This window comes from Protopterus annectens, chromosome 7.part0 (assembly GCF_019279795.1).
Source record: "Protopterus annectens isolate FY-2018-M chromosome 7.part0, PAN1.0, whole genome shotgun sequence".
In the NCBI taxonomy this organism is placed as follows: Eukaryota; Metazoa; Chordata; order Ceratodontiformes; family Protopteridae; genus Protopterus; species Protopterus annectens.
Window position 1 is genome coordinate 1,208,526,085 of NC_056739.1, and position 14,753 is coordinate 1,208,540,837.

The 14,753-nt window shown below is 36.6% G+C and overlaps 1 protein-coding gene across 2 annotated transcripts in view; it reads left to right on the forward strand.

The window, feature by feature from the left end:
- LOC122806973 overlaps positions 1-14,753 on the forward strand; it is a 362,457-nt gene that overhangs the window by 291,623 nt on the left and 56,081 nt on the right. For both annotated transcript variants that reach the window (XM_044077830.1, XM_044077831.1), the window contains one exon: positions 4,046-4,216. In XM_044077830.1, coding sequence (XP_043933765.1) covers positions 4,046-4,216 — 171 coding nt within the window. The remainder of the gene's footprint in view (positions 1-4,045; positions 4,217-14,753) is intronic.

Here is a 14,753-nt window from a genome sequence, read left to right on the forward strand (position 1 = left end):
GTCAGGGGACCTTCATCCTCCTCTACAGTCCCTGAAACTGACTGCTTGGCTAATCCACTTCCCCTAATTGCCAGACTTCATTCAATTTCAGAAGATACAAGACAGATTCTCTTGTCCTCTCACAAGCCATCTACCAGGAAATTATATGGCAGGAAATGGAAAAGATTCTCAATATGGGCCAACACGCAGAACATTGACCATTTTCAAGCTTCGCTATCTTCGATCTTGGAATTTTTGAAAAAAATTTTTAAGGAAGGGGCAGCAGCTGCTACAGTTCGAGTTCAGTTAGCTGCTATCTCAAATTTTCACTTTGGTCTTGATGGCTCAAATATTATGAGCCATAAATTATCCAAAACCTTCCTTAAAGGCGTTCTTCATATGAGACCTCCAATCAAAATTCCCTTTTCTCCCTGGAATTTAAACCTTATGCTGTCTCAACTTATTCTTCCTCCCTTTGAACCAGTTTTTCTTGTGATTTAAAATTCTTATCATGGAAAACAATTTTTCTTGTGGCCATTACGTCTGCCCGCAGAGTGTCAGAACTTCAAGCATTATCCATCAGACCACCCTACATGATCTTCCATGCTGATAGAGAATGAACCCCTCTTTTTTACCTAAAGTCTGTTCTGAGTCAAATATCAATCAGGTCATTGAACTACCAGTGTTCTTCTCCAACCACTGTAACAACTTAGAATATATGCTGCACAAACTTGATGTTCACAGACAGCTTAGATTTTATCTTGATAGAACTAAGGATATTAGGAAATCAGATCAACTTTTTGTAGCCTTCTCAGAAGCAAGAAAATGCAATCCAGTGGCTAAAACAACCTTATCTAAATAATTATCCGATTGTATATCCTTTGTTTATGAAAATGTGAACATGCCTTTAACGCACAAACCAAAAGCTCATTCTACCAGAGCTGTCTCTACCTCTTCTGCTTTTCAAGCTAAATTGCCCCTTGACGATATTTGCGCTGCAGCCACTTGGTCTAACCCTCATACCTTTATCTCACATTACAAAGTAGATAAGGCTTCTAGGGACAGGTCTTCCTTTGGTTCTACAGTACTGAAGAACATACTCCCATGAGCCACCCAGGGTTGAGGGTGCTAGGGACGCTACCCATCAGTGAGAATAATCGGCGAGATTAACAACTTCACATATAGAAGTTATGTACTTACCATAACGTTCCATGTGAGTTGTTTATCTCGCCTTTATTCTCACGTCCCTCCTTCCTTCCCCCTCCTGGCTGACTGTTGACTTAGAGGCTAGTGCCATCCTGGTTATTCAGTATTTCTCTTTCCCTTTGGGTACTCTTCTTCGTAGATATATATATATATATATATATATATATATATATATATATATATATATATATATATATATATATATAAGAGAGTATGTATAGGTTGTATATATATGTATATATATGTATAGACTATTATTCGCAGCAAACAAGATCTGAGGTAATTATAGCAGTGCATGGTGGGATAAGGGGCTGGTCTCGAGCTACTGGCAAACCTTGAGCTTGCTATCGGCTGTGTCAGAGCCGAGGATCGGCTCCAACCCATCAGTGAGAATAAAGGCGAGATAAACAACTCACATGGAACGTTGTGGTAAGTACATAACTTCTATTTTTCCATATTGTTTGCTTGTTTTTTGTATAGTCTTTGTTACAAATCTTTGTTGTTTGAATTATTTGCTTGTTTTTGTATATTCTTTGTTAAGAGCCCTTAGACCTATAGCAATCTTATCCCCTTCTCCAAAATACTTGAAAAATGTATTCAGAAATAATTGCTAAAGTATCTCCTGCATGAAGAATTCCTATCTTCCACACAACATGGCTTCCATCCTTCCCATAGTACTAACACTGCACTTCTAATCTATATAGATACTGTAAATAAAGCTAGAGATAATGGCAAAGTAGTCTCCTCCTTATTTCTAGACTTGTCTAAAGACTTTGACACAGTTTGTCACAGCAAACTTCTATTTCAAATGTCCTCATTAGGTCTCTCACAGCCCACCCTTCTATGGCTCAAAAGCTACCTATCCAATAGGTATCAGTCAGTAAAAACGGTATTTCATCCCCTATCCATACCTCCCAGCCACCACCGGTGTACGACAAGGCTCTATCCTTGGTCCCATCCTCTTTAACATTCTCTCCACCACCCTCCACACATCTATACAACAGGTTTCCATAATACAATACGCAGATAACTCCACACTAATTTGCATATCTGTCAATGTGGCACACCTCAAAAAAATTACTCAGAAAGCTTTAACAACAACTGAAGAATGACTTTGTAACTCACAACTCATGCTTAACCCTAAAAAAAACAGACTACAACATTTTTTCCTCCAAATCCCTCTCCTATGAAAAAACAAAATTTAAAGTCCTCTTCCTTGATAATACAACCACTGAAGTCACTTCTCATAGCAAATTATTAGGGATGATAGTGGATGACAATCTTAAATTCGACTTGCATAAACAAAATTGCATAAGAAAAACTCATCAAAAACTAGGGATGGTTTATAGAGTCAAAAACGTTTTTACTGACACAACTACAGCTACAACTGTAACTGCTTCTCTTCTCCCTACATTCGTTATGGTGCTCCTATCTTTACTAACATCCAGGCATCACAAAAATTGAAACCTAAACAATGCCATAACAAAGTTGCTAAATTTGCAGCAAATACCCCTTTCAGAACCCACCACCATATACCACTAAAAAGTTTAAATTGGTTAGAAGTACCCCATCAACTGACATACGTACAGCTTTTTACCACCTATAAAGTTATATAGAATCCATCTGCTTGCCCACCACAAAATAACATTCAACACACCTATGTTCCTAACTGGTCATTACAATCCAGTAACCAAAAACTCCTGTCTGTCCACAACTCTAGTAAATCTGCTGAGCATTGTCTGTACTTGTACCATGTTGCCAAGGTCTGAAAGACGTCCTAGCCAAAAGCTGTCTCTATTCTTGTTCAACATCAGGATAAACTATATCCCTGAATGTGAACAAATACATATTCATACTTATAACTCCTTACTATCCCTTCTTCACTCACTTCTTTACCATAAGCCTGCTTTTATCTCACTTCATATTGCAGTTCCTGTTTGTATTATACTAAAGTGCCTTGAATTTCTCTACAAACTGGCTAAAATTTCTCTAACTATTCTTTCTCTAACTATGAAATCATTGCCATATAACTTGTATCTATTTTAAACCTTTCATATTGTCTAATTTGTTAGAATTATTTAAACTGTATTTGTCTTTGTACTATTTTAAAAACTGTAATATTAATGTCATTATTAAAAATGTTTTGTAGTACTTTGGAGCTTTTCTCCTTGGGCATCCTCTGAAAATTGGCTCCTACCAAGTCAGACTTTCCTGATAATCAAATGTCAATAAATAAAACTAAATAAAATGAGTAAGGTTTATTAAGTGCTACCATGGGCAGTCTTACAGCATTTATCTGACAAAGTAATGTTACAATGGCAAGGAATATAGATGTTAAAATAAAGCCTAAATGTTTGGAAAGTATGAATACTATTCTTAAATTTGTAATCTAACTTTCAGTTTATGCTGCCATTCACTATGGTGTAATCACTGGCTGCTAGAGTTATTAGAATTTATGTCAAAACCTGCATTCTTCTTGGCATGCTTAGCATGAAAAGTAATAAAATGCTAAAACCAGAGTTCCAGCAAGGCAGCCCTACTCAAAACAGTTTTATCCACTTTTGCAATGTATGGTACTTAACACACCCAACATGACTCTGAAAACTCTGTATATACTCAATAATGGCTGCTAAGGATTATTGAAATATGCGTTATAATCACTGAACATGTTTTAATGTATACTTTTTGTGTGCTCAGCTTAGTGGGACATTGAATAGTACCTACCATGCTTATATTGCCTAGGGCAGGGATATTTTTTCAGCCAGGAAATAAAAGCAAACAAATAAATGTTTATAGAAGTAAAAAAATGTAAACAACACATTTTTATTACCATTTTTTAAATTTTTTTTTCTGCAATTAGGTTCCTTAATAGCACGCTGTCCAGTTTTACTCCCAATGTATATGAAACAAATAAAACTGGTGATTGCTGAAGGCTGTGAGGATGGTAATGAAGAGAAATGGAAGACATTACTGAGTCAGCACAAAAACATGATCAGCAAACTTGGAGATATGGAGCAATTTGTGTTTCAAGGTATGTGCATAAATGGTTGCATGATCAACGACTATTAAACTATGTTAACTAAGAGTGGTGTTTTCTGAGACTTCTTGGAGTGAGAATGTATGCCTAGTAATGCTCCACAAGATAAAACAAGATGCCACTCTTTTCATCATAATCCTTTTGTGTATCTTTCAGTAGAGCTCCAGCTTTAGTAATATAAAGACAAGACGGAGATCAGGGCAGTGTTGAACACGTTCTACTGTTTACACTTACTGAGAAAAAGGTCAACAGAACAGGCAGAGTTTGTAGTCTTTGCTATTTATTTTCTTTGATATGAAGAAGTAGTGATTATAAAAAATAATATCCTAGACCAATGGAGGTTGTAAACAACTTGACTCCATTTAAAACAATTTTTTACTAACAGATTTGAGTTCGACTGACTTGATTGGCATTTGAAAATCTGAATGTTTCTCGTTTAAGAGACAATGCCCAAGTGTGGACCATGCAACATATTTTAAACATGAGATGAAGGGAGTTTAAGGCTGATGGTTTGGAAAATGCATGGGAGCACTGATACCAACTTGATGGGCTGGACCAGGAAATAAGTGTAATGGAGTGCATGCTGTGGAACATGTTGCAAAAATGACGTACCAATTAAATGATTTGTGCTTTTTCTTAAAATACACATAACTCAGAAGTAGTTGTATTCAGGTGAGTGGGAAGTTCCCCAACATATGGAGAATGAGAGTTTGCTCCTCACAGGAATGTAGTGAAGATGGTACTTTAGTGTTATAACGTGTGTGTGTGTGTGTGTGTGTGTGTGTGTGTGTGTGTGTGTGTGTGTGTGTGTGTGTGTGTGTGTGTGTGTGTGTGTGTGGAGTTGTGGGTATGTTTGATTTGTGCTGTTCTTCATTTATTTTCAGCTACTTTTGTTCAATATTGTCCAACTCTGCATTTTCTATTTCTTACCTTCTATGCAGAACTTCTGGTTCTGCCCTCACTGATGTTTATTCCCTGCATTGCTGCTCATGGGGATTAAGAAAACCATTGTCAGATGTGCTACAAATTGTTTCTGACTGATGCAGTCATCTAACATCACTATAATGGAAACATTCACTAAACCTATGAAACTAGCTGCTTTACCTTGATCATGCATGGACCATAGCAAAATCATTATCCAATGAAAAAACAATGGATTTCACAGCACATCCCTTTTCTTTTAGAGACGATGCAAGTTGAAAGCTAAAATATGAATGCAACTAAACTAAATTCCCAAACAAAAGCTTTAAAGAAAACAACCCCAAAGTAAATTTCCATTCTTTCAGATTCCATAGCTTTTTTACAGCTAATAATAACATTTAGGTGATTTTTTTTTCAAAAGACACAGAAGGTCACTTTTTGAATAACATTTTACTTAACATAATAAATTATCCAAAGAACTAAAAAACATCTATTAATTTCAGAAAAAATGAAGGCATAGCATACACTGCTGTTTTTGCAGTGCTGCTCTGTTTTACTACTTTTGTCATTCTGTCTCTCATATTTGAAAGGTACAATTTCTTACCCTATTCTGATTTACATATAATGAAAAACTCATGTATCTCTCTTATTAGATAATGGAGCACTCATGAAAATGCAACACAGGAGCATACATGTTGATATGAGATAACAGAGGGTTGTAACCAGGCCCAGTTATGTATAATATTCACTAACAGGATCTGCACTCTTCCCCACCTCTTTCCTTTTTATCACCTTCACCCCATTCTGTACTAACCCTCTTGTATTATCATGCAATCACTGACACTAAGATGGCAGTTTGGATATGGATACAGTGTTATCCTGTGTATGATAAGCCTTTGTACTATAGAAAGGAGGGCAATTTTACAGAGGCCATTTTATATCAATGCCTATGACATTACCCAACAGCTATTCATTCAGGTTGAAGCACTATATCAAGTAAAAATAATACAAAATAATAGTATACACTCCAAAAATGACTTGCTTTGGTAACATTCCACCAGTAATGTAAATGTTCCACGTTGATTCGCTCATCTGCTTGATGACTTCCTTTGCAGAAGCGCATTTGATCAGGGCCAGTTAATGAAATGGAGCTATTGGACTATGGAAATTGTGAGTCTGCATGTTATTTCCCTGTATCTACTCAGACTGTATTTGAGGTCTCCAGTTTCTTCCTGCAGTTCAAAGATGTACCAGTAAGTGAATTGACAATCCTGTAAATTACCTGTAAGTGTATGTGCAGTTTGCATGTAAGCATGCATGTGAATCTTCTGGTGTCCCTTCCAGAAAAGATTATTTGCCTTATGTCTACTGCTTGATGACATAGACTGTTGCACCCCAGACCCCTGTGTAGAATAAAGCATTTATGGAAAAAAACAATGAATGAACTTTCTCCAAGGTTTTGCATCCTCACGGATAGCTGTAATTAAGTGGGGGTACAGGGGTCCTTTTCTCCACGAGAATGTGGAAGACCAAGCTCATAATGGAGAACCTTAAAATCCAAAAGATTCTTTGACTGTTTGTCTGCAACTGAATGCACTACCTCCCTACCTTTTATTTATTTATTTATTTTTATTTTTATTTTTATTTTACATTTGTTGACCGGGCTAGTCTAACTGGATACATGTCCATTTTCAGTAGAGGCCCGGGGAGAAAAGCTCCAAGGAAAAAACTTACAATTTAATAGAGAATAACATCAAAACAGTTTCATACAGCAATGATTGTACCATAAAAGCAGTATAATTTTAGCATAACATGTTAGCTAAAGAAATTCTTAAAATAATATAAAAAATAGAAGAAATAAAAGGTTTTTATTTTTTTTTTCAATTCTAACCTACTCTTAAGTTGGTTAAAGTATACTGCATTTACATTTACAGTTTACATTTGTTGACTGGGCTAGTCTAACTGGATGCAAGTCCATTTCCAGTAGAGGCCCGGGGAGAAAAATTCCATGTATTTGTACAGAGTAAATAGATGCAAAAAGAGTAGAAGTTGTACAGTGTTATCAAAGAAATCAAAGAAAATATAAGATAATACAAAAGTTTTAACTAATACTGTATAATAGTAATCTAGTTATTTAAGGTACAGAGATAACTTTTACATATATACATAAAATTTGTGTACTATAGGATATATTGTTAATTTGTAATAGGTAGTAGATGAAGGAAGGGTGAGAAAAGTAAGTGGGGGGGGGGGGGCAGAATTAGTCAGGGTTAGTACAGGAGCATAGCCAGTGATTATTGAGATATGGTTTTAGTTGTTTTTTAAAAAGAAAAAGAGAGGTCTGAGCTGTGATATCGGAAGGAAGTTGATTCCATAGTTTTCCTACAGAGTTGGAGAATAAGGAGTCACCTGCTGAGTTGTTGGATTTAGTAGTAGTAATCAGCAGTTTGTTTGAGGAACGTAGATTTTTGAGATTGTTATAAGGTGTGATGAGGCTAGAGAGTATAGGAGTGTTGCTAGGTTGATACAGGGTCTTATGAGCTATTGTGAGCTGGTGAAATTGAAGCTGGCTAAGGAATTCTAGCCAGTTTAATTGTTTAAGATTAAGGCAGTGATGTGTTCTGAAAGGAGAGCCTGTAGCAAATCTAGAAATATTATTATAGGAAGTTGTTAGTTTCTTGAGGTTGTTTTTTGAGATATTAGTATAAATGGGAGTGACGTAGAGCAGAATGGATAAAAGGTGAGTTCTAGCTATAGCAGACCTAGCTTCTGGAGTAAGAAAGGGTTTGATTCTTAAAGGGATCCCAGTTTCTTATTAATTAATTTTATTGTAGTGTTTATGTGTATATCAAAGTTTAGATTGTTGTCAATTGTTATTCCTAGCAGTTTAGTGGTAGGGTCAGGTGAGATAAGGGTACCATTATTAGAAGTGAGGTTGAAATGTAAAGAGATGGACTTTTTGGTCGGGCTGAAAAGTAGCAATTTAGTTTTTTTGGGATTGAGAAGGAGGCAGCGGTGGGAGAACCATTGTTCTACAGTGCTGAAGGCTTTTTGGGTAAGGGACTGAAGTTCAGTTGGTGAGGCAGCTGAGCAAATTAAGGTAGAGTCATCTGCATTCTGAATGCAGTTGGAGTATGGAATAGCAGATTGCAGGTTGTTAATGAAGATAGAAAATAAGAGTGGGCCTAAAATAGAGCCTTGTGGGACACCGAGGGAGATTGGGAGGTGATTAGATAGTTCATTGTGCCAGAGTACAGCCTGCTGACGGTTATTAAGGTAGGATGTAAACCAGTTCAAAGATAGAGAATCAAGTGAAAGAGACTTAAGTGTATGCAGGAGAAGTTGGTGGTTAACCATGTCAAAAGCTTTGGATAGGTCAATGAAGACAGCTGATGAAAGACAGTTGTTGTTACGGTTGTTATTGATGTAGTTTGAGAATGATAGCAGGGCAGTGGTGGTACTGTGGAAAGGTCTGAAGCCATGTTGGCAGTTAGCAAGTAGGTTATTTTGGAGGAGGTGGTTGAGAATTTGTTTGTGGATGGATTTCTCCATAATTTTGGCTATCGGGGATAATAAAGCTATGGGACGATAGTTGGAGAAGTCGTTGGAGTTTCCCCCTTTGTGTAGTGGGATGATATGAGAGATTTTCCAGATTAATGGGACATCTCCTTCATTTATAGATCTATTTATTAGAATGGAAATAGGGTAGGCAATGGCCTTAGCTCCTTTTTGTAAGAATTCTGCCGGTAGTTTGTCTGCTGATGGGGAGGAAGGTTTTAACTTTTGGAGAAGGGAGGAGATATATGAGGTAGACACAGGTTGGGGGTGGAATTGAGGGGGTAGAATAGCAGAAGAAGTGGGTAGGTTGGATATATCAGGTGATAGGTGGCTGGCTAGAGTTTGGATGGTATCTGTGAAGAAAGAATTAAAGGAATTAGCAGTTTGTATTGGATTATTGGGGTTAGAACCCTGAGGATTGGGTGTGATCAATTGACCTGGGTAGAGAAGATTATTAATACTAGTCCAGAATTTTTTGGTTGTCTGAGAGAGGTTTGCTGTAGTTGGAGATAATAATTCTTTTTGTCTAGCAGGATGGCTCTTTTTGTGCTGTTTCTATGTTGTCTAAAGGTTTAATGGTCTATTGGAGCCTTAGTAGTACGCCATTTTGTCCAGTGTTTATTTCTAACTAGGATTTTTTGTTTAGTATTGTTAGTAAGCCAAGGGGCTGGTTTGGCTTTGATTCTAATAGAACGAGTTGGAGCGTGATGATCCAGGATGGCTAAGAATGTAGAATTAAAGTATTCCACTGCATTGTTTAGAGGGAGAGTTTTTAATGGGGTCCAATTACATTGTTCGAGTTCTGCTTGGAAAAGTTGTGGGTTAAAATGCTTTTTTGAGCGTATTGTTCGGAAGGTGTTAGGGAATATTATGCAGGTTTTATGTCTGATAATATATGTTAGAGAGTGGTCACTGAGGTCATCTGGAAGGATACCTGTTGTGTAGGTTTGCTGAGGAGTGTTGGTAAGTATCCAATCTAAGGTGGTTGCTTTGTTATTGATTTTATTGGTTCTGGTGGGGGATTCTATAAGTTGAGAAAAGCCATAAAGGTTAATGTGGGTGGTGGGGTTGGTATTTGTACAGGAATTCCAATCAATGTTGAAGTCCCCAAGAATTATGGTTTCTTGAGGGATGTTACTAGAAAGCCAGCTGAAAATATACTCTACAGTATTACTATTGTTCCCTGGGGGAAGATAGACACAGATAATGTTTATGGCTTTACTTGTATTAAGTTGAAGTTTGGAGAAAATTATTTCTGCACTGGTGTTTGTGGGTAAAGTAAGATTAAGTGTACTGACTTGAAGCTCGTTTTTATAGAGGATTGCTACTCCTCCCCCCTTTTTGGAAGTACGGTCAAGTCTGATAATATTATAGCCAGGAGGGGTGATTTCGTTGTCTTTAATGGTGGGTTTTAGCCATGTTTCTGATAAACATAGAATATAAAATGGATGGGCCTGTAAGAGGGCATGAAGTTGAGCAATTTTGTTACAAATACTGTGTATGTTTAGATGTGCAATTAAGAGTGAGTTGGTAGGTTTGGTAGGTGAAGAGGTTATCAAATTGTCTTGGTAGTTATTTGTAGTGGTGGGGGGATTGTTAGGGCCAGGGTTTGGGTGGATGTCACCATCTAATAGAGATTGAAGGGGTGTTAAAGATTTAGGTTGTTGTGGCTTGCAGTAGAAATAAAATACTTTTCTAGCTTTTAGGTTAGAGTATTTAATATGTGCAAGTCGATGATATTTGGCTAATAGGTAGCTGGGTTTGAAAATGATATTTAGGAGGTAGTAAGGAGAAAATTCTGTAGTAGGTGAGGTGTCTTTAGATGGTAATGGTAGGGTATTGTTAAGAGAATATTCATAAGAGGTAATGAAATAAGTGGTGGATAGAGGTGGTAATAAGAAAATCCACATTAAAATATGAATGTTGTGGGGAATTATAGAGATAGACATTCTTAGGATGGTGAGTTGAATAGAGAAAATTGAGGGTAAGAGATAGAAGGACTGTTGAGAATTAGTAATAGAATAGGAGAGAGGAGAAGGGGTGATTAGAGATGGTTTGAGTGGGTTAAGAGAGAAAGGGGTTGGGCGTAATAACTATATGGTTAGTATGATAGGTGCAGAGTTTGGAGGGGTGTGGTCTGTGGGAGGCTAAATGTAGGAGCACTGGGGGCGGGTGGGAATAGGGGGCAGGGTAGGGGAGAGGAGTGAGCCCGAAGGGCGAACGGAGCGGGATGAGACAAGAGAGAGTTCTATCAAGGAAGACAGTCAGTGAAGTCCGAGAAGTGTAGCAGGTAAGTTTGGAAGAATGGGAGTTTGTAAGGGAGAGAGTGAGAGGAAAAAATGAAGCTGGTAGGAAGAGATTAAGGCTTGGTAGAGAGTAGCAGGAAAAAGGATACGTGGAACAAGGAGAGATGGTAAAAGGTCAGAGAAAAAGCTGGAGACAATGACCTAGGGGTAGGATTAGTAAGAGTATAGCAAAATGTAATACAATAGCTTATAGAGTGATGCCACCTAGTGGCCAGTAAGTTAATTGCAAGAGCTAGGGCTTCTATAGGTGATGGCAGGCTAAGTAAAAGATGGAAATGGACCAGATAGAAAAAGATAGGAAAGGAGTTACAAGAAGGAATACTTCAAGGAGATTGATTAGGTTGGGGGGTTGGCTGCTGGCTACCTTGACTAGGAAGCTTTGACTAACCTAGCAGTAGCTTGTACATTATTCAAGTTATGTATAACACTTAGTTATAACGATACATACTTTCACTGGCTTATAGGAGGGAAGAAATCTCTCAGGGAGCCAGTAGCTACTTCTTTAGTTAGAGTTTATTTCTGTGGCGTCCAGCAGATTAAATTCACTTGTTGGGTGTGGGGGCAAACCGAAGCACATTATAGTAAAATGTCAGCAACTGTTTACATTACTTAACTAATATTTTCATTTGTGTCCTACTACATTATTGGTATGGTGAACTAAACCTTGAACTTACTGTTATATGATGAATTATATACTAAACTATATATAAATATTCTTTTGGTTCAGAAATGTGGCTTAGGAGTTTAATTTTCAATTGCTTTATTGGAGATACCATAAAACAGTGTATATGTAAAACACACATGCGCGCGCACACACACACACACACACACACACACACACACACACACACTTTAATATGCAGTAAAGTCAGCAAAAATTACATGGATTAATGAACATTTGTGCACAGGTTAGCATTCTCGTGTAGGACCTTTGCCTCTGCAAAGAACTAGTTGATCTATTGTTCACAAACACTTTTAATACTGTGACAAAATATCAATATTGTAGCACACATGGGCAGCACAGTGGAATGATGGCTATCAATGCTGAAGTTTAGGTTCTGGCTCAAGTACTTTCTGTGCTGAGTTTGCATGTCTACCCTGTATCCAGACTGATTTTGGTAGAATGCTCCAGTTTCTTCCCACATGCATACCATTTAGTACATTGGGGAATCCCTAAATTGCCATTTGGTATGCATATGGTGCATGAGTCAGTGTGCCAATCCATCCAATAGGTTGGCATCATGTCCAGAATGAACAACCCTTCCTAACTGGGATTGAATCCAACTCCCCCCACACTTTTGAATGGGAAAAGTAGGTATCAAGAATGAATCAGTTAATTAATTGATTCATTTTAGCATTCATTTGCACCTTTAAAAAAACAGGCAAACAATATAGTTACAGCAAAATTGTGACTTAGCATAATCACTTTCAAATGATAAACTGTTACTTAATGATATTAGCACTACATAGTACTGTCCTTTCATTAAAGATCATCATCACCTTCGATTATAAACACTTTTTTTGCACTTCATTAACCTGTGTGATGAGCACTACATTTCAAACTCGGTATAGAAGACCTTGCAGACACAAGTTACAGGGTTTGATTCTCACATGGAGTAATTAGCTAGGCTTAAGATAGTCCACAAGGGCAGTTAGCCTAGTACTAATCTATGAACCTATGAACATATGAATATGTCTGCTCTATCAAAATGGCATGGCAGGTACTTGAACTAATTGAAATTAACTGGAAAATGTCCCTGTGCCTCACAAAAGTGGAACATAATCATGATGAAAAGACAAACCTCAAATCTCTGGCATACTTTTCAACTGTCCAGATTTTCAAAGAATGTCCAAGTTTTTGCCTCATATTTTTGGTCTGTTCCTCATAGAATTTAAGGTTTTTTTAGATTTTTGTGACAAATCAGTGAGGACTGACTTTCCTAAGAATGACATATATTTGAGTTTCAGACTTCATGTCATTAAGAAAATGTATTGTAACACAAGACCTTTTATTCTAGCAACATTCTTAGTTTATAACAGCATTATTTCAAATGTGTCCCTATTTTTGGGGCTTTGTCTCGCCATTTGTTTTATGCTAAGAGGTTGAGAGCTATGATCTCTGGTCTGATCCACCTTTAAAGCTTTTGAATACAAAGTCAGAAAATGCTGTGAGATGTCAAACAAATCTGAATTCTCCTTTTGAATATTTTGGAAGACTTGCTAATGATCAGGTGACAGATATTTCTGAGAATTTTCTTGTCTTCAGTCTGAAAAGGGTTTCCAGACTGAAACAAAATGTCAGAAAACAGTATCAGATATAACCCTAGAAATGCATGAAAAGGAAACCACTTCTTCGTTTCTTAACTCAATAGCTCTAGAGACATCTCATGAATTTCTCTATGATCATCTTAGTAATGCCTCTAGGCATTTAGTATTGCCTGTTCATATTCATATTAACAATTTTAAAACTGTGCCACATATAAACTATTGAGAGATTTCATCTTAATGTTTAAAAGATGAACAACACAACTGCATTGACACTTGAACTGTATCTAGTATGATTAACTAGATATTAAAACTTGTTTGAATACTGTTTATTTAGATTATATCAGTTTTGATATTCTTCACATCTGTCAACAAACAAGCAATAAAGACATAACTGCTTAAATTGATAATGGAAGTCCACAGCTAGATGAACAAAGTACTGCTGACAGAATGTGTATAGTTTGAGTGGTTACCTCTGAACTGTACAGATTATTGCAAAACCTCCAGACTTTTGCCTCATATTTTTGGTCCATTCCTCATAAGATTTGTGATTTTCTGGATTTTTGTGACAAATCAGTGAGCATTGAATTCACTACATGACAGTCATATGAGTTTCAGACATCATATACTTCATAAAATGTGTGGTAACACAAGACCTTTTATTCTAGCAACTTTCTAAGTTTATAAGAGCAATATTTAAAATGTGTTCCTATTTTGGGGGCTTTGTCCCCCATTATCTTTGGCTTTGTCCAGATATTTTGTGCTAAGAGGTTGAGAGCTATGCGATATTGTGAGCTGATAGCAAAATATAAAAAAAATAATAATTGTTACCGTGAATTGTAAAATGCAGTTTAAATCCTGGAAATTAATGAATTTGATTACTGTTATGATTGGTTTGTGCTGAACAGTTTACTATTTATATTTCTTTTGTGACACCTATGGTTCTAGAGTTATGAACATTTGCTTAAATTATATATATATATATATATATATATATATATAAAATGCATATGTATGTCATGCTTGATTTTCTCAAAGTCCTATGATTCACTCAATGGAACTTAATGTACAAACTTCCAGACCTCCATTAGTAGAAAGGAATTAATGTTTTTTTTATTTATAGATGGTAATGTTCTTTTTATTTATACAGGCAAAAGTCCTTTTTCATGTAACCAGTTTTTAAACAAACGAGTTAAACATATGAAATGACATTCAACTTTCCTGCTCAGCGTCTCAGAAATCATGAGAGAAATTATATAATTTCATATTGGGTGGTCTCTAATACAAATCCACAAAGTTGTGAAGTGAGATATATCAGAATCTTGTATGATGAAATGTTCTTGGTACAAGGGATATTTTGCAGTACCTGGATTGGCTACATTTTATGTTGATTTGTGCAGCTGTACAAACCAGCAGAAATATTATTGGGATGCATTGTTAGGCATTCATATTATACTTAGTGGTTGTTGATAAATGACCCT